This window comes from Motacilla alba, chromosome 2 (genome assembly GCF_015832195.1).
Source record: "Motacilla alba alba isolate MOTALB_02 chromosome 2, Motacilla_alba_V1.0_pri, whole genome shotgun sequence".
Classification (NCBI taxonomy): Eukaryota; Metazoa; Chordata; class Aves; order Passeriformes; family Motacillidae; genus Motacilla; species Motacilla alba.
The window spans coordinates 43,253,988-43,280,146 of record NC_052017.1 but is presented as its reverse complement, the minus strand read 5'-3'; the positions used below and the strand labels follow the sequence as shown (position 1 = coordinate 43,280,146).

Genomic DNA, 26,159 nt, shown 5'->3' with positions numbered 1-26,159 from the left:
TAACTCCCCCCTCCAGTAGATTTTGAAACTTAGGAATGTCTCATTGGAATGACATTTCTAAGACTATTTTTTTCCTCATTGTTAAGAGGTAATGGCTCCCTTTGTCATGGCTAACAAACCTGGCACATACATGAGGCAAAATCTGTTTTGAAGTAATGATATTTTTGTCATTCACGTCAAAAGTAGGGCAGATTCTGTGATTTGGTAACAAATGGATGTTCTCCTCAGCTATAGGGATCTGTTACACTGAATTCCCTATGACAGGTGAAGGAATCAAACAGGGGGTTTTTGAGAGACAGAAAAGGAAATGTCATTAAGATATTTTACAGGGCTGATCATCCACGGCTTCCGTATTCTTGGCAGGGAAGATCTTCGAACAGGGAATTCACCAATTTCATAGGAGGCACACAAGGTGCAAGCACTGACCTCAGGCAGGACATGGCACCATTGCCCAGAGCTCACCTCTTGCTACTGCCACTACCAGCTCTTCTCAGTTCTTCTTGGAGAGTGCTAGCTGGCCTGAGAGGTCACAACTTCTGACCGGTGAGGGGCAAATCCCCCTCCAAGGTCTCCTCAACACCAAAGCTGGTAGCACAATCTGCATGTCCCTGTTTGGCCAAGGAGAACAGTGCGATATAATCGCACCAGCCAGGGATGCCGTGCAACCTGAGGGCTCCAGGGTGGGTGACAGAGAGATTAGAAATAGACACTTGAGGAGAAATAGATGCGGTGAAGAGAAAATGGGAACTTTCTTTTTCTTTTTGATAAAGCATCCCCGAAGAGGCTGAGATGGCGGCACCGGGAATGGGAAAGTTTGCCGCGACCTCACATTAACTCCTTTTTAGCAGCAAAACCCTAAAACGCCGTCACTTTTAGCTGAGAGCAGCAGACTCCCGCCGCCAGCCCTCCAGCTCTTCCTCTCCGCTTTTTCCCAGCCTGTAGCGGCGTCTGGCGCTCCCACCCCCCCCGCCCCGGGCTTCTCCAGCAGCGCTCCCGAGCCGGGAGCCGCCGCGGGACGGGACGGGGCGGGAGCGGCAGAGAGAGGGAGGGAGAGAGGCGGCCCGCAGGGCAGCTTCCTCCCGCTCTCCCTTCCTCGTCCGGCGGCCGCAGGGAGCGGACCATGGCCGGCAGCCGCCGCCGGGAAGGCTCCGCGCCGGGCAGGGCCCCGCCGCCAGGTCCCCCCGGGGGGACGCGGCCCTGGGCTCGGGGTTAGAGCCTCGCCCGGGCGGGCGCGGGGCCATGGGCACGGCGTCGTCCCTGGTGAGCCCGGCGGGCGCGGTCGGGGAGGTGATCGAGGACACGTACGGCGGCGGCGGCGGCGAGGCCTGCGAGATCCCGGTGGAGGTGAAGCCCAAGGCGCGGCTGCTGCGCGGGTCCCTGCGGCGCGTCGGCGGCTCCCGGCCCGGCGGCCTCATCGGGGCCAGCTTCAAGTCGACGGCCTCGGTGCAGGAGCTGGAGTGCGTGGCCGAGTACGAGCGGCTGAGGAAGGAGTACGAGATCTTCCGCGTCAGCAAGAACAACGAGGTGGCCTCCATGGTGAAGAAGGAGGCCAAGCTGGACAGGGAGAACAAGCGGCTGCGCGCCGAGCTGCAGGTAGTGCCCGCTGCCCCGCGGGTGAGGGCACTGGGCAGCGATGCTGAGGCTGCCAAGGACTTGTCCCGCTTCCTGGGGAAAGCTGTGGCAGGGAGGTGACGGCTGCGAGGGAAGGCAAGGTGCTGGGGAGGCGGTGTCCCGGTGCTCTCCTGCCGAGCCATCGGGATGCCGTCAAAGAGCCCGTCTGGGGATGGGGACCGCGCCCTGCGCGGCTGTGGCGACCAGAGACAGGGAACGGCATGAAGTTGTGCCAGGGGAGGCTTAGGCAGGATATTAAAAAAGGTTCCTCACCCAGAGGGTGTTGGACACTGGAACAGGCTCCCCAGGGACGTGGTCACAGCACAAGCCTGACAGAGTTTAAGAAATGTTTTGACGATGCTGTCGAGCACGTGGTGTGACTGTTGGAGTGTCCTGTGCAGGACCTGGAGTTGGACTCGATGGTCCTCGTGGTTCCCTTGCAACTCAGAATATTCTCTGATTCTGGCTGCCCTTCAGTAAAGAGAGATGTAGAGTGCTGAGATAATTCTGTAGTCAGACCTGAAAAATAATTTAAAACCTCTTATGGGCAATAAAACTCTGAAAAAAATGAAATGCTAAATGTTTTCAGGCACTTCAGAAAACATACCAGAAAATACTTAGAGAGAAAGAAAGTGCATTAGAAGCTAAATACCAAGCCATGGAGAGAGCTGCTACTTTTGAACATGATCGAGACAAGGTCAAAAGACAATTCAAGGTATGGTTTGATTTTTCTATTCCTGGGAAAATGACCAAAAAAGATGGATGTCACTTGTTCACATTCCCCAAATGAACCCTTCTCCAATAGCCTTCATGCGAGCCTCTCCTTCTTAAAGACACTTTAGAGTGTCATAGCTGTAGCTGCCAATTTCCATTAAAATAATCCTACTGAAAACTCTGTATGACTAAGAGGAAAAAAATATGAAATAACTTTATAAATATTAAAAGGAGAGTGTGAAGTGATACATCATAAACTAAATTCCTGCATTGCATTTGAACACGGGACTATATTCGTATTTGAGTGTGACAAGAAAACGAGCTGCAAATTGGCACATGCTGAAGTGTGTTCCATTAATAAATAATGGAACTCTGCAGAGTTCTGTTATAAATGTTATACCTTGCATTGTAAGGTGTAACACCTCTAGCTTCCATTTTTTAAGAAAGTGTGTATTGGTGCATCTCTTTTGACTGCAAAAATATGATAGTTAGGCACAGTTTGCACTCTCTGCAGGGGTGACTTGAAAGGCCAGTTTCTGCTTTTCCTTTGCTGCAGATGATACTTTTGCCACCCAAAATAGGTCCTAATTTTTCACTATTTTCAAGATTTTTCATGTCCTTAATTTTAGTTGTCTGTAGCTACATGTAGTTCATGTTTGTCAGATATATAAAAAGAGGATTGGTGTCTTATTTAAGAAGATGAGATTTGAAGGCTACTTCATTTCTTTGAATATAAAACTAGATTCATGTTTTATTTCCCACATGATGGTAATAAGTTATAAACAGGACAGCTGGAGATGCTCCATCAATTTCTGTCATAGGAAATTTATATTTCTGCAACAATACAATGTAAATACAAGACCATATGTAATTGTAAATAAATACATGGAAGCATAAAAGGGAACCTTTGAAAGAATTGTTACATGTAGCAATTTTAGAAGACAATAAAGTTTAAAAAGTAAAAAGAGTTGTTTTAATTTTTAATGAAAATGCTAATGTGGGCTTCTTTCAGAATGGCATGCTAAGGTTTATAATGGTAAAATTTTAAAAATAGATAATTTTAAACTATGGTTTCCTGCTCATTTCTGATTCATGATGGCTTCAGATTGACATTTTCATGCCTTTGCCTGGTAAATGAATGCCAAAAATTATTTTTCCAATTGAAAGTAGATAACATGAGCTCAGGAATAGATACTGATTTTTTTTTCATTCCTGCTGATAGATTTTTAGAGAAACTAAAGAAAATGAGATTCAGGACTTACTGAGGGCCAAACGAGAGCTAGAAGCAAAACTCCAGAGACTGCAGGCCCAGGGAATCCAAGTATTTGATCCTGAAGAGTCTGATTCTGACGATAATTGTACGGATGTTACAGGTGAGAATTTAATCCCCAACACTTTATATTGGAACATGACTGAAGTCTCCAAATAGTAAAACAGAAGACAGGTATTTATGTTGTTTTGAAAAAAAAGTTTTATTAATCCAGATGAAAAGCAACTTAAAGTAGTTTGAAGGGTAAAAGCAACAAGCCTTGCAAACTTGGTTTAGATTGTGGGAACCTCACATTTTTGGTGTTACAAATGAATAAATGAAGACAGTGTACTGTCTAGACATAGTTTCTTGAACACTTTTTGAAAGTTGTTCCATTAGCTGTTCTGAGTTTTCTAGTCTTTTCTGAGTTCTCTTATTCTGTATCTGAGAGATGATGCTCCAGCATATCCAAAAATCACACTGGAAACTAGAGGGAGTCTTAGACACTTTGGATGATGACATATGCCAATGTCAGCTGCTGTGTGTTCCAGAACAGCAGAGTTAGATCTTAAACAAAGAAAATGTAGGTACAAAACCTTGTAGATGCTATACGAGGAATTTACTAACATGGGAAGGGTTCAGATGGGTATGTGAGCAGTCTATGTAATAGCAAATATTCGGAAATACCCTCAGCCTTGGGTATCATGGATTCTTGTTAACCTTGGACAAGCAGCCATTTAGAACTACAGCACACAAAGGTGTGAGGAAATCTGCTGAAGGAAGAAAAATTATGGTCAGTGGTATGTGCTGGAGTATTTAGGGCTGACAGTTTACCTTGTGTAGTGACAATGAAGAGGGATTTTTTGTTTGTTTTGTAATTCCTAGCTGCTGGGGCGCCATCTGAATACTGGAATGGAGGAGCGTTGGGAAGTGAGCCATCCATGGGCAGTATGATGCAACTTCAGCAGTCTTTCAGAGGGCCTGAATTTGCTCATAGCTCTATAGATGTTGAGGGACCATTTGCAAATATAAACAGAGGTAAGTAATGGTAATTAATTTTGCCGGGATTGTAGATGTCTATGGAATTTTTTCGACTATGCTTAAATAATTGTGCTCCTTCTTAGGTCCTTTTCTGTCCACTCTTGGGTAATTTACCTAAAGGATTATTTGGAGTTCTTTCTAATAATAAAAGGAAATGTAGCTAAGTTGTGTTTAATATATGATGACTATGGTATATGCAGCAGTAATTTTACCAAACAGCAGTTACCAGTGCTTTGTTGTATGTTCCTTATGTTGACAATGGAAGATAGTGGCTCCTTCTTTCAATGTCTGCTGTGTTTTGTTTGAGTCTGATGTTCTGTTTTTCCATTTGTATTCAGGTTTTCTACTTCCTGAGTATGAACATCACATTTGTATTAGAATAAATTATACCCCTCTTTTGTTCATTGATTTTGCATGGATTTTGCCTCTGCCTAGGAGGCCACTTATGGAAATCTGATTGTAAGGCAAGGATGTACAGTTGTTATGTAAATCAGTGCTTGATATTTTCTTGTTGATAATTACTGCTTTTGAACTTTGTTTCCCAAGTGGCCTCTTGTAAATTGGCTTCTGATACTCTGGTTTCCTTCACTGTTGTCAAGGCTCTGGAACCTCTCCTGCCTATAGTTGACTTTGCTGGCAGTTTCTCCCTTTTTAGTTCAATCCTTCAGGCTCTGTCTGATTCAGAAGTCTGTGCCTGCAAAGTGGGAGGAGTGGGCCTTCCCTGTGATGGCTCTAGCTTCATACACTAAACCTTTCACCAACGTATGTGGTTCTGAGAAGAGAACTTATTCCTATCTTGAAAGAATGACCAGCCACAAAACGAAGAGTCTAAGAAAGTTTTAAAACTCATTGCTTCTGTAGGGAATAAACATAAAATGCTACAGAAAGCAATGGATTTTTTTTTTCTCCAGAAGAGGAAGTTCCCACAATGTTTTGCTGACATTTATTCACATGGTCTAATTGAAATACACATAGATCTGAAGGACAAAAAAGTCTTTGGTTATGAGAGAATTATTACTCCTGCATTTTGGTACTTACTTTACAAGTATCAGCTTGATTTTGTGGAAACAGTTCATCAATCCTTTTTAAAGGAAATATCATTGTGATGATAATATATTTAACACCTTTATTTTGCCACATTATCAAATTGTGTGACATTATCAAATGGTATGAGTTCTCAGAATTTGTAAAATATAAATAATTCAGTAAAAACAGTACTACTATTTTAAATAAAATGTAGTATTCATGATGCTAAGAGATGATGACTTATCTGTTATGCGGTGTGATGACATGTGAAGATGTCCAAGACTTCATTTTGGTTTTTCTTTCCATTGGCAGATGATTGGGACGCTGCTGTTGCCAGTTTATTGCAGGTTACTCCTTTGTTTTCCCACTCTCTGTGGAGTAACACAGTAAGATGTTATATTATCAGTACTGAAGAGACTCAGCCAGAAGTGACCATCTTCATTAGAGTGAGTACCCCCAAACCTGTGCTCACTTATGTGCTGTCTTGTTTCCAATGTGATGCTGGTTCAGAAATTTGTCTAATACTTCTTGAAAGCTTTACTAAGTGCGGTCTGATTTCAGTGAAATCAGTAAAAGTATTGTCAAGGGCTTCAGGGGAACAAACTGCTGAGAGAAAAGAAACTGAGATTTGTTTGGTAGGTCCTTAGTGCTATGCATGGTTAGTAATAAAAGCATTGTTGCTCACATTTGCTTTCAGAACTACTCTCCAAAACTTCAGAGAGTCTGTGAAACAATGGGGTACTTCTTTCAAGTCGTTAATTTTTCAACAGAGAATGAAAGGCCTCTTCAGGATGTAAGAAAATGGGAAATTGAAAAAAGTTCATTAGTAATTTTGCTCCTGCATTTAACTTTGCCAAGGTGAGTATTTTCCAGGCTGGTGAAACAAATGGCAACTGGTAATTTATGCAGAGTGCATAGTTTATTAAAATGTATGGGATGCTTTGCTCAGTATGTTTCCTAAGCTAGTAACTTCAAAGTGATACTCCTTTAAACTTTAAGTTTGCTAGTGCAGACACTTAAAAGGATGTATCAGCTTTTTACCATTTTCTTTTTTTTGTGCCTACAAATTTTCTTAAAATACAGCTTGAACAATGTCTTAATAATACAGAAATGTTTTGCTTTCCAAGAGCAGCTCTCTGTTGTGCATGTGGCTATGTCTTAGGAATTTAAGATGGATGATCTGAATGTCCTCAGTGTTTTTCATTTGCTTATCTAGCCTTACACCTGTCCATAGTATTTGGGGTTTATTCTATCACATATTAGTTCCTGGTTTTGGCTGTCTTTCAGACTAATTTCATGGCTCTCCTGTGTGTTAATGTATGCTGTCTTTTGACAGCTTTGATTTAGTGAAGTCATGATGTTTCATGACAAATAGTGATAGAATGTGGTCTGTTTGTTCAGTGAATCATTTCTTAACCTTCTAGAAGAAGAAGCATGATTCACTAAAGAAAATACACCAAAGGAGGGATACTTTTGAATTGTGTTAGGAATGTTAGGAATGTTACTGTTACGTGTTATATGCTGTTGCCAAATAACCCAGTTTTATGTATGTGGAGCAAAAATGTGTAAGAACAAAATATTCTGGGAAAAAAAAATCAAAAGTATTAATTTAGAGAATTTCTCTTAGAAAAACTCTGATGAAAATTGTAGTGCTGGTGTAAAGATGGTAATATTTGAGCAATCTTGTCTGCTATTATCAGCATCCCCAAGTGGTATGGTTCCTTCTGTGGAACAGCAATAGATATCTGTGGCTATCATTCACATATATAAATGCAAAGTGCTTTTGAATTTGGAGGTGTCAAATTCTCATTTTTAAATACTAAAAATTGAAAGACTGTCACCCAAGATATCTGAAAAATACTAAAGGACTCTTCCTAAAAAGATCAAAGATAGAACAGAACCTTCAGATAACTGATAGCAAAGCATATATATGATGCTTATTAATCATATGTGAAACCATGTTTTTTCCATGCAAGGCAACTACCTTTTACTCTGCATATTGCTATGACAGGAAAAATAGCTTTAAATTTACAAATCAATAATCATAAAAATTAATACATGGTTTTGCTGGTTTTGGTACATACATCTCTCTCTTAGCTTTTTCTTGCTTCAGAATTTTTCTCAAATTCTCCGTTGAAGTATTTGATTGCTTTTTGCTATAAATGGATATGACTTTTGAATTAGATTTTGCAGTGAAACCCGTCTTCGGAGCTTGTGTTGATTGAACTGTTTACTACAGCAGTGTAATATAGCACAGGAATGCTGATTTCCAATCTAGTTGTTTGTTGGAGGACTGTGAAGAAGCCTTCTTGAGAAATCCAGAAGAAAAACCCCGGTTAATTTACCACAGAAGGGAGGATGGCAAAGTCAGTTCAGTCTCAGTGCAACAGTTAATTGAGCAAATTTCTTGCATGAACAAAGCAAAGGTATGGTATTTAAAAATTGCTATAAACAACATTGCATGCTAATAGTCCCAGATTTTAGAAGAAATTGCATTGCACTCATTGCTCTGGCTGCTCATTCTGTGAGAAGATCGATGAAGCTGAAATTTATGAATGTTATGAAATTTTCATTAGCAGGGGAGAAAAAAAAGCCACCGCATTTTCACTGAAAAAAATGTCTATGCTATGAGGTTAGAATTTCTTACCTGTATTTAGACATTCAAATGGCAAAGTTGTTTATTTGAGGTCCCTCTGTTGCCACTGAAGGGAATGAAGTATATACCTCTAGAGAGATTCCTGCTGCCTAAGAATCGATCAGTTATGATTTATTTTCCTCTACAGAGACAATGGTTGAGAACAGCTGAAACTAGATGCTCAACTTTTAAAGTTCTTAGGCAAAATGAATCTTACCTAAGGAAGGCAGCAGAATGGAATTTAAATGTCTTCCAGAATGTTTTTGTTGGAAGTCCTAAATATTGTTGTCAGTTGGATTCAGAGTTGTGTCATGCTTTTCCATTTACTTTTTCAGATGATTGACCATGTTGGAGGTATGGAGGAAGGAGCATATGAAATCTATAATTGTGTGGAAAAAACAATTAAACAGGTAAAGTACATCATGCATTTTAGCTTTTTATGTCTATGTTGATTTATGATCTTAAATGATGTCAGTGTGATTACTAAGGGGTACTTAGGTGTGATTCAAAGTATCTCTCTGTTTTATCATTAATATCTGGCAAGCAAGGAAATGTGCAAGTGGAAAATAAAACCCCAAACTGAGTAGTGCTTTTATGGACAGAAGCACTGAACCATGGGAAAAGGTTCTATTTATGAGCCTTAATTAGCTTTTAATTTCTCTTTATCCATATCATAGATATGTCCTCTCCTTATTCTTGTGGTGAGTTGTTTCCACTATGAGATATTTAAAATCAATGTCTTGAGACCTGTGCATTCAGAGTTTCCACTATGAGATATTTAAAATCAATGTCTTGAGACCTGTGCATTCAGAGTTTCCACTATGAGATATTTAAAATCAATGTCTTGAGACCTGTGCATTCAGAGTTAACTTAGTTTCATTTAATTGCTTATTTATTTGTGTACTACCCTGCAAGGAAATGAGTATTTTGGTGTTAGCAGAGCCACACTCATACTGAGACTAACAGCATATGTGCTTGCACTATAGTTGCAGTTTTCTCCATGTAATTTCCTTTTACTTAGGATATATTGGGGTGTGAAATGACAGACCTAGAAGGCAAGGATCTGGGTAATAAGGAAGACTCTGCTGCTCCTGAAGAAGAAGTTTTTGGTGATGTATTGTGGGATGCACACGATGAACAAGAACAGATGGAAGCTTTTCAGCAGGCCTCTAACTCAACATGTGAGCTGGGATTTGAGAAAGTGAGTACATTATAAAGGTATATGGATGAAGACAAAGTCATCATTCACTTTCATACCTTGTTGGGCAAGATGCATTTCTACAGAAGAAGAAGCTGTGTCTGAGAGCATCCTTAAGGCTATCACTCCTTATGCTGGAAGAAGCCATATGTCTGATATAAATGACATATTTCTTTTCTGGGAGAGATGCCAGTTGGTGTGTTGTTGAAAGACATTGATTAAGAAGTAGTTGTTGTGCCTGCACTGGAGAAAAGCACTATAACAGTGTGCCAGAAGCAGAGCATCCTCTTAGACATTGGTCATCAATAGAAAACACTCTTGAGTATCTATTTTTTCTTCTTCTATTTTTTTATTTCTCTTTTATTTTTCTCTGCGGAAATCCAATCTCTTTCTTGATGCCTGGAGTTAGGTCTTTAGGAGATGGTTAATGAAAAGATTTCATCTCATCATGCAGCCATAAAAGAAGAACAAAGGAAACTTTATAGTGGAAAGCTGCTGAGTACCTCAGTACTTACTCATTACTGGAAATAATTTTTTAAAACTTTTGAAGTTGTGAGTATCAGGAATAGTTATATGTTGGGAAGATATAATGAATGTAGGAAGATAACCATTAAAGTCATCACAGAATGTGGTGCAGTAGTTTATTTTGGCAGTGTAACACAAGCATGCATTTTCTGTTACTGCATTTAAATTCTTAGTACCCCTATTTTACCAGCACAATATATTGTTTTATTTCACCACTCCTATATTGGTAATGGTTTGGAGGATTGTACCATCTTTACTACATTCTAGAGCAATAGAATAACAGAACATTAAAAAAAAAATACCACTGTATATCTAAATGCACCTCTTACTTTGGAAACAAAATATTTCGCTCAAGCAGGTGAAGGGTGTTTTGCTTTAGTTTATTTTGTCATCTGCTGCAATATTTTTGGACATTCGTATGCTGTAAGAAAGCCTTCCTTTGTATGCTTTTGTATGCTCAAAATAGTCATTCGTGGCAGATGCCAACTTTTTCCTGGCAACCATATCCAGTGCAGTGGAGTAGGGAGGGCAGGGAAGCCTGAACAAAACCAGAACACTTTGCTTTACTATAATACCACTAATTCCATTTATTAGCACTGAAGATTCCATTTTAAATAGAGTTTTGAAGAAAGTGTTAATTAATTTTACACTTTTTAAAAAAGAGATAATAAATTCTTTGGTTTAAGTGTTTCCTTACAACGTCTGTTTACACTTGAATAGTATTGCATTTCAGCAGTTTCTCCTTTACCTTAATAAATTGGTATGCATTTCGAATTGAAATGGTTTACAATACCAGGCACTATATTTCTTCCTTAAACACTGGACTATTTATAATGATTGCTTCTTTTTTATAGTATTTTGAACGTCTGAATGACCTAGTAGCAGCACCAGCACCGATTCCACCATTGCTTGTATCAGGAGGACCAGGCTCTGGGAAATCTCTCCTTCTGTCTAAATGGTAGTTTAAATTTGTTTTTTTTATATGAATGAAATTTAAGAAAAAAGTTTCCATTACATTTCAAACATTGTGTCAGTAATGAGATAAAATGGGGGCATTTACAAAATGCTGACATTATTGAAGCATCCTGGAAAGATTTCTATTATTTGAGAAGCTTGTTTCATCTGGACTGCCTTTGAAAGCTCCCTGATGCCAGCTGCAACACCTTATGATAAGACATCCTTTACATATCTGTCTTTGCACAGCATTAAGATGTGGTTTTGATAGCTCAGTAGTGTTGCCCTTCTCTCATACACAAGAAGGGTCTGAAATAAAGAAAGAATCCTCATCATTTATCATAGACCATAGAATTTTATGGTCACTCGTATGCTATGACAAAATTTGCTGTCATAAAAATAAATTGATGGTGTCATTGCTTTTTGAAAGCTTGGTGGCACATGACTATTCAGTGCCAGGAAGGGCACTTGCTAATTGCTATTAGTAATGGTGAGAGCAAAAATGGAATCTGACATTAAAAGTTCAATTGTAGCTCAGGAAATTTCTATCCTATTTTGCAAGATAAACATGGAACACGTGTAGCTAAGATACTCTTTGGCAAAACTGATGCATTTTGTCTGAGATCTATTTGCCAAATTACAGTCTGTTGAGTCTTCTTTTCTTCTTCTTCTTCTTTCATTAGGATTCAATTACAACAGAAGCATTCACCAAACACTTTAATTCTTTACCACTTTGTTGGGAGGCCCATGTCTACTAGTTCAGAGTCTGCATTGATAATTAAGCGCCTTACTCTGAAGGTAATGCTGTGTTACATGCCCTGCATTGCATCTTTCTCTCTCTCTCTCTGTGTGTGTGTGTGTGTGTGTGTGTGTGTTTTGTGGTGCAAAGATAACATTTTTGACAAAATTTTCAGGTTCAGTGAAAAGTAATAGAAATGTAGTAGAAAAATATGCAGGTTCAGATCAGTCAGGGCTCTGGGCAGCCTAGTCTGGTTGAAGATTCTTCTGCTCATTGCAGGGAGTTTGACTAGGTGGCCTTTTAAAGCTCCTTTCAATCCAACGTCTTCTGTGAGTCTATGAAAAGTAAAGCATTATAGGATGAGGGGAATCTGATCCTATACACTTAATGTAGCTCAACTAAATAGCATCTCTGGGATATTCATAATAGATCAGCATTAGCAGTTATGTTTCCAGTGACCTATATTGATGACTTATAAAACCACAGAAACTCCTTCCAAAATTCCCTGCCATCTGGGCAGTGAGAGAGGCAGGTGGTACGTCTTTTGTCTGTGTGCTTAGAAACCCGAGGCTGTGTTGGCCACTTAGCACCATCTTGTTCCTAGACTAGGCTCTTTCCTATATTAATTTATTTTTAATTGTGTGCTAAATACATGAGGAATAAGAAGGATCATTTTTGTGCCAGGGTCTGAACTTGCTTTTTCCATCACAAGATGTAGCACTAAGGGCCTTACAGTACTAAAATCTGTAGAAAAATGAATTCAGTTCTGCTATCCATGCAGTTTTCTCATCTATTTTAGATGTTCTCCTGTTTAATTTGTGCAACTTCAAGTCCTTCAAGTCTCCATATTTCTTGTCTGTTGTGTAAATGTTATCTCTCTAGAATTTACACACTGAGTTCAAGCAATATTCTTTGTTCTGCATATGCCAGCTTTCTGCATATACTAGAAGGAAAGAACTCTGTGTGAACTTGACTGGAAAAATTTCCCCCACATCCCATGGAGTTTTTTTGGGGGAGAGGGTGAAGTAGAGGGAAGGAACAGCTTTTTTTTTTCGCTTTTGCGTCTGTAGGACTTCTTTCAATTATTCTAGCTGATTTTTAAGGTAGAATTTCTTGTACATGTTTGTAATTCTGCAGCTTATGCAACACTCTTGGTTGGTATCACCTCTAACTTTCGATCCAGCTAAACTTCTGGAAGAGTTTCCCCGTTGGCTGGAAAAGCTTTCTGCACGCCATCAAGGCAGCATTATTATAATTATTGACTCTATTGACCAAATACAGGTATGTTTTCAAAATCTTTGCCATTTGTCAGTCTAACAGGAATCTTGACTATTGTAATAGGTTCAGTCATAGTTATGTAACAAAAATATTAGTGTTTGCTTTGCTCTGAAGAGAACATATAGAAAATAGTTATGTAAAAAGTTCAGTTGAGTTATTTTTGCAGATAAATTTTTTAGGGTTGTTTTGGTATTTTTCTTCTAAATTTTATGTTTACACCTTAATATTTGAGCAGTCTGGTTACATTACCTATCCAGAGACTCAAGGCTGTGACTTACTGGGCATGTAAATAGCCTGGTTTTTATGAGGTGAACATTTCAACAATAGTATTCTATCTGCTTTATTTAGTGCACAGTTGTGCTGATACATATAAGTGGGTCATTTAGTACTGTCTAGAGGACCAGATCATGAAAGATTTTAAAGGACACTGGAGAATTTAAGACTCCTTTCATTGGGTTGCACAGTTAATGAAACATAGCAACTTCTGGCATTGTTTTGAACAACCTCTGTATTAAAAAAATCAAAATTTATTTTTAAGCAAGCTGAGAAGCATATGAAGTGGTTGATAGATCCACTGCCAGTGAACGTGAGAGTGATTGTATCAGTGAATGTAGAAACGTGTCCGCAGGCGTGGAGGTATGTTATATTTCTGTGATGTGACAAAGTACCCTGGCTTAGAATTACTATTTCAAATTGCAGTTACTCATTGAAGAGCAGACAGATTTGTCAAGATGTGGAGATTTAATAGGATAAGATTTTGCAACCTATGAGGAAAATGAAAGCTTCTCTATTTTAGCTGCAATGACAGATTTTAGCTGTTGGAAAACTAGATTTTTGTTTTACTGTGATGGATCTATCCACATGACTGTATGAAAGATGATATTAAATTCAGTCAGATGCACATCAAGAACTGCAGTACCATGATGGAGATTCAGGATAAGGCTAAAAGTGGAAATGTTACTTCAGATTACTAGAATTTCATAGTAGCAGGGAACAGCTTCAATTACTGCTTTGATATAAATCTTTTAAAAGCTCTGGAACTCGGATGTCTTTGATTTTTTACTTTTTTTGTGCTATTTAATATGGTTCAAATATGACTTTGTTCTCTCTTACCAAAGGTTATGGCCCACTCTTCATCTTGATCCACTCAATTCCAAAGATGTTAAATCTCTCATTAGTGCAGAATGTAACTCTGCAAATGTCAAATTGACTAAAGAGCAGGTATGTCTATTGCAGTTTTTCTAAAATACCTTACTCCAGTATAACTTTTAATGAAAGCATGGAAAGATTAAATAAGCCCAGCTGCCAGAGTACTATATTTAGCTAACTAAATATGATTGCTCAAGATAGCATGAAGTTTGAGTATTTTTACCCCATGGCTCATAGCCCTGAAACACAGATGGAACAACATAAATTTTTAACAGAACAACTGTGCAGTTGCAGATACTGCTGTAAATGTGATATTTCATTTTAGAATACCAGAAGGTTTAATTATGTTTTAATTAATTATTTTTTCATAATACTGTAACAATCATTGACAGATTGGGAAAAAACAGTATTTTACCTTTGCCCTTGAGACTGATTCTGTAAGGTAACCTTCATGTTGAGATATAATGTTAGACCCTAACTCTTCATCTTAAATTCAAATGAGACTTTTCACTCATATGTTACTATGTGTGCAGTATTTTGTGTACTAATTACCACGTTATAGTCTTCAGATGTTGCAGATAAAAGAATATCTAGAACTTTTGTCTTCTTCTCAAACAGTGAACGTTTTATTTGTATGGTTAGTTTCATCTGGGTTCACAGATGATTATTTAAAATGTTGTAGGAAAAGAAGCTTGAGAGACATTGTCGTTCTGCCACAACTTGCAATGCTTTGTATGTCACTCTCCTGGGCAAAACCATTGCTTGGTAAGTTGAGGTGTTTTGGAAATTACTATGGTCATCACTGGATTACAAGACTTCAAGTAGGTTAGCCTTCTGAAAAACATTCATTTAACACAGAATGAATCTTGTTAGGAAAAAAGGATGGAGAAATTTTGCCCTCCACTGACTCAAAAGCAACAGGGACAGAAATCAGAGAGTGTACAGTCACCAGTTTGATACTAAGTGAATCCAAGCAGTTGTATCTATTTGTTTTCAGCTCTTCTATTTCTATTTTATTTCAATTTGTTCTTCTTTATGGGTGTATCAGTTGCTTCAGTGGTTTTTAAAGGTATTTGGAGAATGTTGGTATTGTGTTGTTAAACAGTTAAATTCAGGTGTGTTGTATTTACTGATGTACCAGAGACTTTGCCCCATAGATTTTTAAGGCTGCAAAGGAAGTTCAACAACTGTTTAGTTTAACTTCCTGCATATGGTCCTTCGCCTTGTAATTCCTGCTGTGGAGAAAATTAATCTTCCCTGTTGTGCAAGAGAATACCTAATAAGTGCACTGGCTTCTTATTAACCTAGACTTCATCTTGTTGAGAAAGATGCATTTTTAGTTTAGAGACTCCCAGAAGATGATACACTAATTGGTAATTTACTCCGGGTGACTGATTTCATTATTTTTGTTCACGTTTTATGTTCTAGAAGACTTAATTGCTCCTGAAAACATGCTTTGTAAATGCATTAAATGAAATAGCAGCATGTGGGTTTATCTTTATCCATCCTGATGTTCCTGCTAGTACTCCTGCTGAAGAAAAGAACACTGCAGCCTAGGTTTTCTAATAAAACTGTTGCAGCTATTTAGAAAAATCAGACCATGTGACAGAAATTGGCTTGAAAGAACTCACATCTTCTTTGTTTAAATCTCATCATGTGCTGTGCACCTTTTGAACCCAAAGAATATTTGAGATAGAACACTTCTGTAGTTTCAAATCAGTCTTACTCAGCCAGATTTAATATGCTAAACCTTACCCTTTTTGTTCTTCTGCTCAGTGTTGGAAATACAGGAAATATTGATGAGATTCTTCAGCAGTGTTGCCAGTGTCAAGACACAGTGTCACTGTACAGGCTTGTTCTGAGATCAATTCAGGAATCATTGCAGAGTGATAAAGAGAAAGATCTTTTGAGAGAGGTAAGCAGAGAATGCATCGCTGTTCCTACAGATAATGAATACTTTTCCCTGTAAAGAGTTTTTCTTAAAAGTAAATACAAATTTATATTAGTTCATATGTATGATTCAGAGATTATTGTGTGTTATTAGTATAGAAGGGACAATTTAATTAATGTAATTACATCTGTTGCATAACTGTAGAATGTATGACTGCTTTGTGTTAAATATCAACTGTTGTCTCACAGAATAAAACAGGGCTTTTTCACTATGATGTGCTACAGAATTAGCACTTCCTTGCTGATCACTACCATGATCTAGTGAATAATTACATTGAGCGTAGTAAATGCAGTCAAAGCATGGTGTCTTGTGAATACAGGCATTGCTTATTACATTTCTGATTCCTTTTCCTACCTTTGCAGAATTTCCCTCTTGTGCAAAACATTTTTTTCATTAGGACACAATACTCCTACTTGCTACTTCTTTGGTTCTGGCTGCATGAAGACCCTCAGCATATTTTACTTAGATGAAAGTTCCTCATGATAATGTAGTTACTCTCTCCCAGTGTTTTAGAGGAAAGTCTGAGGGGCCATTTGTTTGTCCCAGAGTGTCCCATTTGGTGCTTTATGTATTAGAATATTAAACCATTAACACTGAGGTCTCTTCTTTGCAAAAATGGAAAGAGCTTGTATAGGCAGGGTTTTTTCCTCTGGCTATAAAATTATAACAGTGATAAACAGTATTTTTCTTGATATTTCAGTGTAACTAAGCTCTCCAAGAAATATTGCTAACTGTCTGAAATCTTGTTTTCTGCTTCATGCAGATACTGTGTGTCATTGGTGTCAGCCACAATGGGGTGAGTGAGTCAGAGCTGATGGAGCTTTATCCTGAGCTGACTTCTGCAGTGCTGGCCTCACTCCTTCATAGCCTGCACAAAATGTGTCTGCTGACATATGGCTGTGGTTTGCTGAAGTTCCAGCACCTCCAGGTAAAGTTTGAAATTCTAAACATGTGCAAGTGAAGCTCCAACCCGTGACTCCAACCCCTGGTTTTTTATATAAGTTGTGTTGTTAGCTGCCTAGGCCTTGAAATGTATGTTTGCTCATCCATTCTCCTTAGATTTAGAAACATCTTGAAAACTACCAGAACTATGATAAACCAGTATTGCTGAAAATCTGGCCTTTCAAACCTTCATAAATTTCTAATCTGTTAATTGTTGACTCCATGTATCCTAGAAAACATTGGCTTCCCAAAACAAGAAGAAGAATTGAAAAAGAAAGAAATATTGCTTGAATAACCAGAGCTGTGGTCTAATGTAAGACAATTTGTTTGTAGTGCCTTTGTCATTGGAAGATTTTCAGTTCTACAACATGAGATGTGTTTCATCACCCTGTGTATCATCACCACTTAAACAAATTAAATGCATTCTCTTTCTTTTAATTATACTCTCTTTCAGGCTTGGGAGATGGTAAAACTAGAGTATATGGAAGCAGGTGAAAATGTTATTTCTTCCTATAGACAAAAACTAGTGGAATATTTCACCATGCAGTTAAGGTAGGTCAGAATTCTTCAGGAAGTGCTAAATTGCAGATTTCATGCCTCACAGATATTTTGGTTTCTTCATATACTTTCTTTGACTTTAGTAAATTATTATGGCAAAATAACTATGCAAAATTGTCAGCTTAAAAGTTTACTTATTGATATGTTGCTTTTTAGTCTTGGAAAAGAATGAGGTCTGTGAAGGGGAATGGGTATTTGATAAAGTGGTCATGGGGAAATGTAGGGCATGAATTTATACCATATCAGTTATTTTGTGGTCTCCAACCCCCCATGGATTTTGGTGGTCTCCAGCCCCCCATGGATTTCCCAGTAAATGCTAGGAAATTTGAGTTTGATTGGGACTTGAAGCAGAAAACCACTTGTGTTCAGCAAGCAATTAGCACATAGATAAGAGGAGATCTGATAGGACAGCTGAACATCTACAAGTTCATATCCAGCTTGAAAACTGATTTGCATTTACATCCTGAGATATTGTCCCAGCTGTGGGCTGCTGTTTATCACTCCTCCAAGCATCTGCTGTTGGGTAGGAGGAAGCCAAGAGGACCACAGTGTGCCAGACAAAGGAGGCACAAAGGGACAGTGGGCTGCTGCAGGGCTGCAGTCCTGCTGGCAGACATAGATTAGCCCATATGGGATGGAGAAGCAGCTTCCTGTAGAGTGCCTGGGGGTTCCAGTGCCTTCTGAGGTGAAATTAAAATGAACATAAGAAAATGGGGTACATAGGTCTTACAGTAATCTTTTCAGACATTCAGGTGTGGAAATTGTATGCTTGCCTGGTTTTCACAGCAAATTGACAAGATACTAGACCTGTCAGAGTTTTAATTTTCATTTGTTTTTCTTTCAATAGTCAAGACCGAGTGACTTGGAGAAGTGCAGATGAACTTCCCTGGCTCTTCCAACAGCAGGGAGATAAGCAAAAGCTACACAAGTGTCTTTTGAATCTCTTCGTGTCCCAAAACCTTTACAAAAGGTACAAAGGTGGAAACTGCTTTGGCCATTATAAACATTTAATTTTTTTTTTCAATACAAATCAGAAAGTGACAGATTCAAATACTTAAACAGTAGAGGCTGAAGTGCTAAATGCTGTTTCCATATAAATAATGTTTATAAAAATAATTTTTTTTTCTATCCTGTTACACCCAGGGGGGTGGTAAAGGAGTAAATATTGCTGTTGAATAGCATTAGTCTCCATGGATTGTCTCTGTAGATAATGTAGCATAACAACATTTGTGCATGCAGGCCTTTTTTCCTAAGCTAGCATCAGTCTGAATAGAGGAGTATCAGAGATAAGATTCTTCTCCTTGTTAAAACAGGGGACATTTTGCAGAATTGCTGAGTTACTGGCAGCTGGTTGGGAAAGATAAGAGCTCTATGGCAGCTGAGTATTTTGACTCTCTGAAAGAATATGAAAAAAGCAGTGAGGGAGAGGAAAGTATGATCTGCCTGGCTGATCTCTATGAGACCCTGGGACGGTTTCTTAAGGACCTAGGTCTTCTCAGTCAGGTAAGTACATTTAGAGATTGTTGTAACAGCAAAAAGGCAAATGAAGCAGAGCTCAGTGTGTGCTTTCTGTGGCAGTAGTTCAGTTATTGCAGCACAGAGCATGCTGCCTGCTGCCCTCACGCTCTGGACTTGGCTGTTACAGGCTGTAGCTCCTCTGCAGCGCTCTCTGGAGATTCGAGAGACTGCGCTGGATCCAGACCACCCCAGGGTGGCACAATCACTCCACCAGCTGGCAGGGGTGTATGTTCAGTGGAAGAAGTTTGGAAATGCTGAACAGCTGTATAAGCAGGCACTGGAAATCTCTGAAAACGCCTATGGAGCTGAACACCCTCGGGTGGCCCGTGAACTTGATGCACTTGCAACCTTGTACCAAAAGCAGAACAAGTAAGCTTAATTTCACTGCTGGTTTTGTTTTATGTGGAAGTAGTAAAAAAAAAAAACCAAAAAACCAAAAAAACAGCAAAAGTTTTTCTCCTGAAGCCAGAATTTTTCTTTCATTCTTTTTTTTAAGTTTCAAATGAGTTCAAATGAGTTCAAATGCAACCATGAGCATCCCCTCTCTATTCTTGTAGCAGGTCACATAGGAGGGGCCAACTTTCGTGCTTAGTTTAACAAAAAACTTGATAAAAGAGAAACATTGTTTGTCCCTAATAATTTTGTAAATTTTGTATTTGAAAAAAAAAGTGGGAATATTCTCAAGAATCTTAAATTTTCAAATCTGTACACTTAAAATACCTTAGAATCTTTCCTGCATGCTTGTTGATACTACATTTGACATTCTTCTCACACTACAAATAACTACTTTCAGATATGAACAAGCTGAGCAACTGAGGAAAAAGTCCTTCAAAATACGCCAGAAAGCAGCAAGGCAGAAAGGCAGTCTGGTAAGGAAGTGCTTGATATTTAAAAATAGGTACAGGGCATGTTGCAGCTGTGCTAAACATGATAAATTGTGTCTGCAGAGCTGATAATGCTCATGGGCTTTTGATAATTGTGGGCATAGGTAGTGAAATACCTTAGCAGCAGCTTTGGTAACTGTCTTTTCAACTCTGCTGGAAGTGGAGATGTATCAGTACTACTGGAATAGAATTGAAAGTGGAAAAGAAAGAAGTGGATAAATACATTTCAGAGGTGCAGAATTACAGCCAATATGTGCGTCAAAGTCACAGTGGAAAAAGGTGATCTCCACAATAGTTGAGGCATTTATCCTACTAGTGAATGCAGTGCTTACTGCAGTGGAAAGTCCCAGTAAAAGTATTAGATGATGTACAGAGTTTTGCCCTGTTTTCTTCTCCTGTGTTGTTTTTCAGCTACAGGGTTTCTCTTGTCATTTTTGAACTAAGAGTTTATCATGTAATGCCTGTACTGTAAGAGTCCAGCTAATAACTCCAGAGCTCAAGTTGTAGCTCTAATGAAATAATGAATAGTATGGTGTATATTTCACCATACTATTAATAGCAACAAAAACATGTTGCTATTTCCATAGTGATTAAATAAGAATGAATTTGGTTCATTAAGATTTGGTCTATTTCTGTAATGAGTTCTTCTGCAAAAGTATTTTTATCAAGACTGCAAAGATCAAAAATAAGCAGAGTGTGTTAAAATGGTTGCACTTATTACTTTATTTTGTTTGTAAACATTAACTTGTTTACCCATTTTAAACAAATTGATGTGAAGCCTTGAGTAATATTTTATATGTGTTTGTATGTGGTGTTTAGGATTGGAGGTTAAATTGATTTTAAGTTTTGAGGTTCTAAACCTAAGAATTCAATCTGAACTGGTTATTTGAACTGTGGAGTTTAAGCAAATTAGCATGTCTGATACAGGGAGAGAGGTAGTAACTTGCATAGTAACTTGTATTGTCTGGAAATTTTCACTAAAATTTCACACTTTTGGTGCAATTTGCTGATAGATTATAAGTAAGCATTTGCCATGTAGCTCAGAAATTAACTTAAGGAGGGTTATTGTGCTATTTTGGCACCAAAATAAGTCTTTTGGTTTTCTGTCTTTAGTGTTTAACTTTAAAAGTACTGGTGATTGGCTTGCATTTCCTTCTTTCTGCTGTAGTGTGGCTTTGCTCTCCTGCGTCAAAGAGCCCTGCAACTGGAAGAGCTCACGTTAGGCAAGGATACATCAGATAATGCTCGAACCCTTAATGAGCTTGGAGTCCTCTACTACCTGCAGAATAATCTTGAGTGAGTTGTACTGATTGTGCCACATCCACTGAGTGTTCTCAGGTGTCTGAATGGAGGCAGAGCATGGAGATCTAGCACTAAATGCAGACACCTGATCAAATACTTCTCCCTTATTCATTCTGCTGGGTTTTGTTCACTGTGAAATTCACTCCTATTTTCTGTTTTGAGCTGTTGGTATGTGGGTATTTACCAAGTCAGTGCACTTCCTGCATTCAGAATTGGTTCCACAGTTAATTAGCCTTTGTTGCAAATTCCAGTTCTCTCTCAAACTTCTGCCTTCTCTGCTCAGCTTCACTATTTTGTGACTCTCCTTTGCAGTGTTCATCTTTGAACAGCAGGATTGTTGTTTTTCTATGACAGTATTGCAAGAAGTCATGACCTAAATATTCATTGTGCTTGTAATCCTTCAGCTTTTACCCTGATGTCCTGCTAAAAGCCAGAAAGGGCCAGAACAGCACAAAGGTGTTCTAAAAGCAGACAGAGATAAACAGAGGTGTTCAAAGGTGCAAGATAGTTCTGATTGTGTGTTTAACCACTCTTCACATCAACTTCTTTAGCTGACAGAGGAATCTAGGCTATGTGTTATGAGGGAATTAATTGTAAAATCACCTAAATCCCACTCTGCTGAACTGAGTCTTTTCAGAGAACAAAAGTGCCCAGCAAAAAAGCACAGAGTGAGTTCTGGAAGTATTTTTACTTCCAGTTCTTCCTGTACCTGATGTTTAAGGCACCTGTAGCTTTTGGATAATTACAGAAGTATATAATTGTTTAGGATCTGCATACAGAATAACGATATCTACAGTGAAGGAATTGATTTTTAACAGTTGTTAGACATGTGGGGTTTTCATCAGTTTACCCTCTTGAAATGACTAATTATAGAGGAGCAATATTTTATCTAATCTCATAAAAGATTGTTTAGTATTCCATGTTATTCATATGCAGTTCCTGTTAAACGCAACCTGCTTCAAGAGTAGCTGTATTTCTGCTATTTCATAGGTGAGAAAAGGTAGAAACTTTGTTCTAGTGGAGGTTTAAGGAACTTTTTAAAATGGATATTCCTGCTCTGAACCAGCAAGTCCAAGACTTCATGTAGTTAAAATGAAATCAGGGGCAGAAGGGTATGTCACTTCATGAATAATTATTTGTTACACATGATCCTCCAGCCCTTGCATAGAGTGAACACCTTTTGACTTCTAAGAGCTCCAGAATTGAACCTACAGTTCTGTGTATAAATGGTCTTTTTTTTCCTCTGATGTAAAATGGATTTTTCTGATTTACTAAGCTGACCTCTTGAGAATAGCATGACAGAGTTTGGATGTCATGATGAGGAGCTGCCTTGTAATAATGGATGCTATCAGTCTTTTGGGGGGGAATCACCTGTAGTTTTGATAGAGGAGCTGCTGTAAAGCTGAAATGAAATAGTAGCACCCTACCCTACTGTAGTGAGACAAAACGTGCTCTTTGCTTCACAGAGTCTTTTCTACTTTGTCAGTTCTGAACAGATTCTACTATGAGTTTCCAAGGCTGAGTTTGTTGTTGCAAACAGGCACTTCAGCCTGTACAGATGTTACCAGCTTTAAAATATTGATGAGCAAATATGTTGTGTAGGACAGCAGAGCTTTTCCTGAAGCGTTCGTTGGAAATGCGGGAGCGAGTGCTGGGATCCGACCACCCAGACTGCGCGCAGTCTCTGAACAACCTGGCAGCCCTGTACAATGAGAAGAAGCACTATGACAAGGCTGAGGAGCTCTATGAGAAAGCTTTGGACATCAGGAGGAGAGCCTTAGCTCCGGATCATCCCTCCTTGGCTTACACTGTGAAACACCTGGCAGTGCTGTACAAAAAGATGGTGAGCGCACACCTCTTATCTCTTCTGATCACCTAAATTAACTGTAATGTTTTTGTCTTAATGGAAAAAATCATGTTTTTTGGGGTAGGAATAGTTCTTTTTACACAATGACCTTGAACTTTACAGTCAGTTAAGGGCAACTTCTAGAATTATGAGGGAGATAGCAGTTCACAAATAAACTGTCTGGCTGAGCCACCTTCAACTTCTGTTGATGCAGTGAAAGATGAGCATTACTCCCATGAAAAAAGCTTTTTACTCTTGTGGAGTAAAATTAACAGGAGTATAAACTTCTGCATTTCCTAATTTCAAAATGTGTTATGAATGTTTGTGTTGGTATATGGTTGTTGTAACCATTAGGTATTATTACTTTAATAGTGATACATTGTTTCCAGCAGTTGAACCAAGATCAAATTCCATGGGTTATAAGAATTTTATTTATTTTATATTTTCACATTTTACTGTTCTTCAAAGAGAAAAAAGACCTTGATAATCACTTAGATCAAATTTGCTCATGTTTTTGCTAAATAATTCTTACCTGCTATTGTCTGCATTAAATGGTTTTGGGTCACGTTATTTTCTGCTCACTTCAGCTGCTAATTATCATGCTGCTGGAAGCTGCAAAACCACTCAATATTTGCATCAAAAACTTCTTTGCAAGTTTGAAGGAGCACAAATTAAAAGTCAGTGGAGACAATTATTTCGATAAAAGTATAACTGAAAATTCTTTTTACAACCTTCTCAATGAGACACTTGTGGGCAAAAAATAAATTAAGAAAGGAAGAAATAGACCTAGCTGAGAAACACATTAAGTGGGAGGTTAATATGCCCAGTATTTTGGAAAATTAGGTTCTAATAAATACTGATAAATAATCTATGCAGAATATACATATTATTTAGCAAATTATTCCCTTATTCTAGAAATAATTAGATCTTCTCCAAGGCTTTTGTTTTAAGGCTTTAGGTTTTGCTGTTACCATCTTGGTATCAGAGAAATTAATAATTTTTTTCCATGTTATTTCTAGGGAAAGCTTGACAAGGCTGTTCCTCTGTATGAGCTAGCAGTAGAAATTCGACAGAAGTCATTTGGCCCAAAACACCCGAGTGTAGCAACTGCTCTGGTGAACCTGGCTGTCCTTTACTGTCAGATGGTAAGTTTTTCATGTCTAAAATTTATTTTTCCTGTCTTAGGCTTTTTTGTGACTTGTACCTAAATGAAACAAAAGAAATTTGATTGTATTGAAAAGGGAGATTCCTTACAGTATTTGCAAATTCTTGAGTTCCACTTTAAACATTGAAAGCGTATTTGGCAAGAAAAATGCATGCAGGCAAAAGATAATTGCTGTAAATGATAGGCATAATATTGCATCTAGGATGCACTGATACTATGCTGGCAAGTAAAAGCCTATGTAATACACATCTGTATAAAAGAAATACACATCTGTAACAAAGAAACTCTCTGCTACCCAAAGAAAAAACAGATTGAAGCTTTGCCTCTCTATGAACGTGCACTAAAGATTTACGAAGACAGCTTTGGCCAAATGCATCCTCGCGTGGGGGAAACACTGAAAAACTTGGCTGTGCTAAGGTAAGATTATATACTTCAACCCTATAAATGCAAATTACTGCATGAAACAAAACATCTGGGCTTGTGTACTTTCTCGTAGAGTTTTAAGTACACTTCGTTGATAGTATGGTGTACATTTCAATTTAAATGAATTGAGAGACTTGTTTTATTTGCTTGTTTCAAGTTTGTTTTGCTCTTTTCCAAAGCTATGAAAGGGGAGACTTTGAGAAGGCAGCTGAACTTTACAAGAGAGCTATGGAAATAAAAGAAGCAGAGACTTTGTTGATAGGTGGAAAAGCAACTTCTCGACACTCATCAAGTGGAGACACATTCAGCTTAAAAAGTGCATTATCACCAAACGCTTTGCTGGAACATGGACAAAGGTGATACAAACCTGCTCCAAGAAAAGGCAGTCTCTATTGATAATTTCAAGTAGACAGAAAATTACTAAGACAAATCCATTTTTCCAAGGATTATGTACTGTTTTGGGACTGACACCTGTCTTCATGAATTCTGCCTTAACTTTGCAGACCCTATGGTACAAAGTGAACTTCTTTCACTGTTCATAGGTACACACATTAGTTACTAGCTCCAGTTGTAGCTAATATCAAAACCATGGACTTGATGCCTCATAGCCTAGATGCCAAGACTATAACAAATTAAGCTGAACCACTTGTATAAACTCTAAGAGACATTTCTTACTTCTGTGTTGTAACAGCATGGCTTAGAGAATTTTTGTATTTTTGTATCATCAATCCTTCCTGCCTTTTTACAAGCCTTTAAAGTTGTTTCTGAAGAAATAGTAATTTTGAAAAAACTTTGAAAATACTGTTTAACCTCAAGTTTTACCTGCAGGGTTATTTCAGCTTTAGCAAAATTTCATTCAAGGGAGTTGTGCAAAATTAAGTGGTTTCCTTAGGAAACTAGGGTATCTAAATATATCATCATCATCTACAGTTAAAGCTGTTGAAGGATTCCACTCAGTTCAATAAAAATACTTCCAGTGAAGAATCAGAATGAAGATGATTATGGCCAGATTTCCTGTTCTTAAACCTTTAGCTATACATCTACTGTTTAGTCTTACTGAATCCCTTAAAATACAAGAATGTTTGTATTAGCTGGGCAAACCTAGTGATGCAAAGTAGATTGCCATCAGATAAAGAAATATTAATCAAATCTACCTGCCTGTTGTATTTCTTAATACTTGAGTCATTGGAAGAATCAGTCTGAGTTCTGTTCTCATTCAGTTCATAAATGTATGCATCAGTTTAAATATATACTAAAAAGACTTTTTTATAAAATAAGAAATGTAAGTGGAAAATTATTTGAAACTCTACTATAATATTTCAAAGGCAACTAATGTTAATTTGATCGAGTTTCAAAAATGCAAATGGTCTTCACTTCAAAGGACTACTTGCCTTCCAAGTGGTTTTTTTCTTTTAAAGTACAATTAAGTATTACTCATTTCAGCCCTTGTT

The 26,159-nt window shown here is 38.2% G+C and overlaps 1 protein-coding gene across 1 annotated transcript; it reads left to right on the top strand.

Annotated features, from left to right (window-relative positions):
• Positions 1-971: 971 nt before the first annotated feature.
• NPHP3 (nephrocystin 3) lies at positions 972-25,861 on the top strand. The gene is made up of 27 exons (XM_038130189.1): positions 972-1,593; positions 2,201-2,326; positions 3,548-3,698; positions 4,460-4,612; positions 5,954-6,087; positions 6,339-6,499; positions 7,920-8,067; positions 8,612-8,686; positions 9,298-9,477; positions 10,854-10,957; positions 11,637-11,751; positions 12,830-12,973; positions 13,509-13,606; positions 14,089-14,191; positions 14,802-14,884; positions 15,896-16,034; positions 16,834-16,998; positions 17,467-17,564; positions 18,418-18,540; positions 18,884-19,073; positions 19,216-19,457; positions 19,882-19,957; positions 21,141-21,268; positions 22,877-23,117; positions 24,140-24,265; positions 24,587-24,702; positions 24,888-25,861. The coding sequence occupies exons 1-27, from the start codon at positions 1,240-1,242 to the stop codon at positions 25,066-25,068; spliced, it is 3,954 nt and encodes a 1,317-aa protein (XP_037986117.1). The 5' UTR covers positions 972-1,239; the 3' UTR covers positions 25,069-25,861.
• The last annotated feature ends 298 nt before the right edge of the window (positions 25,862-26,159 follow it).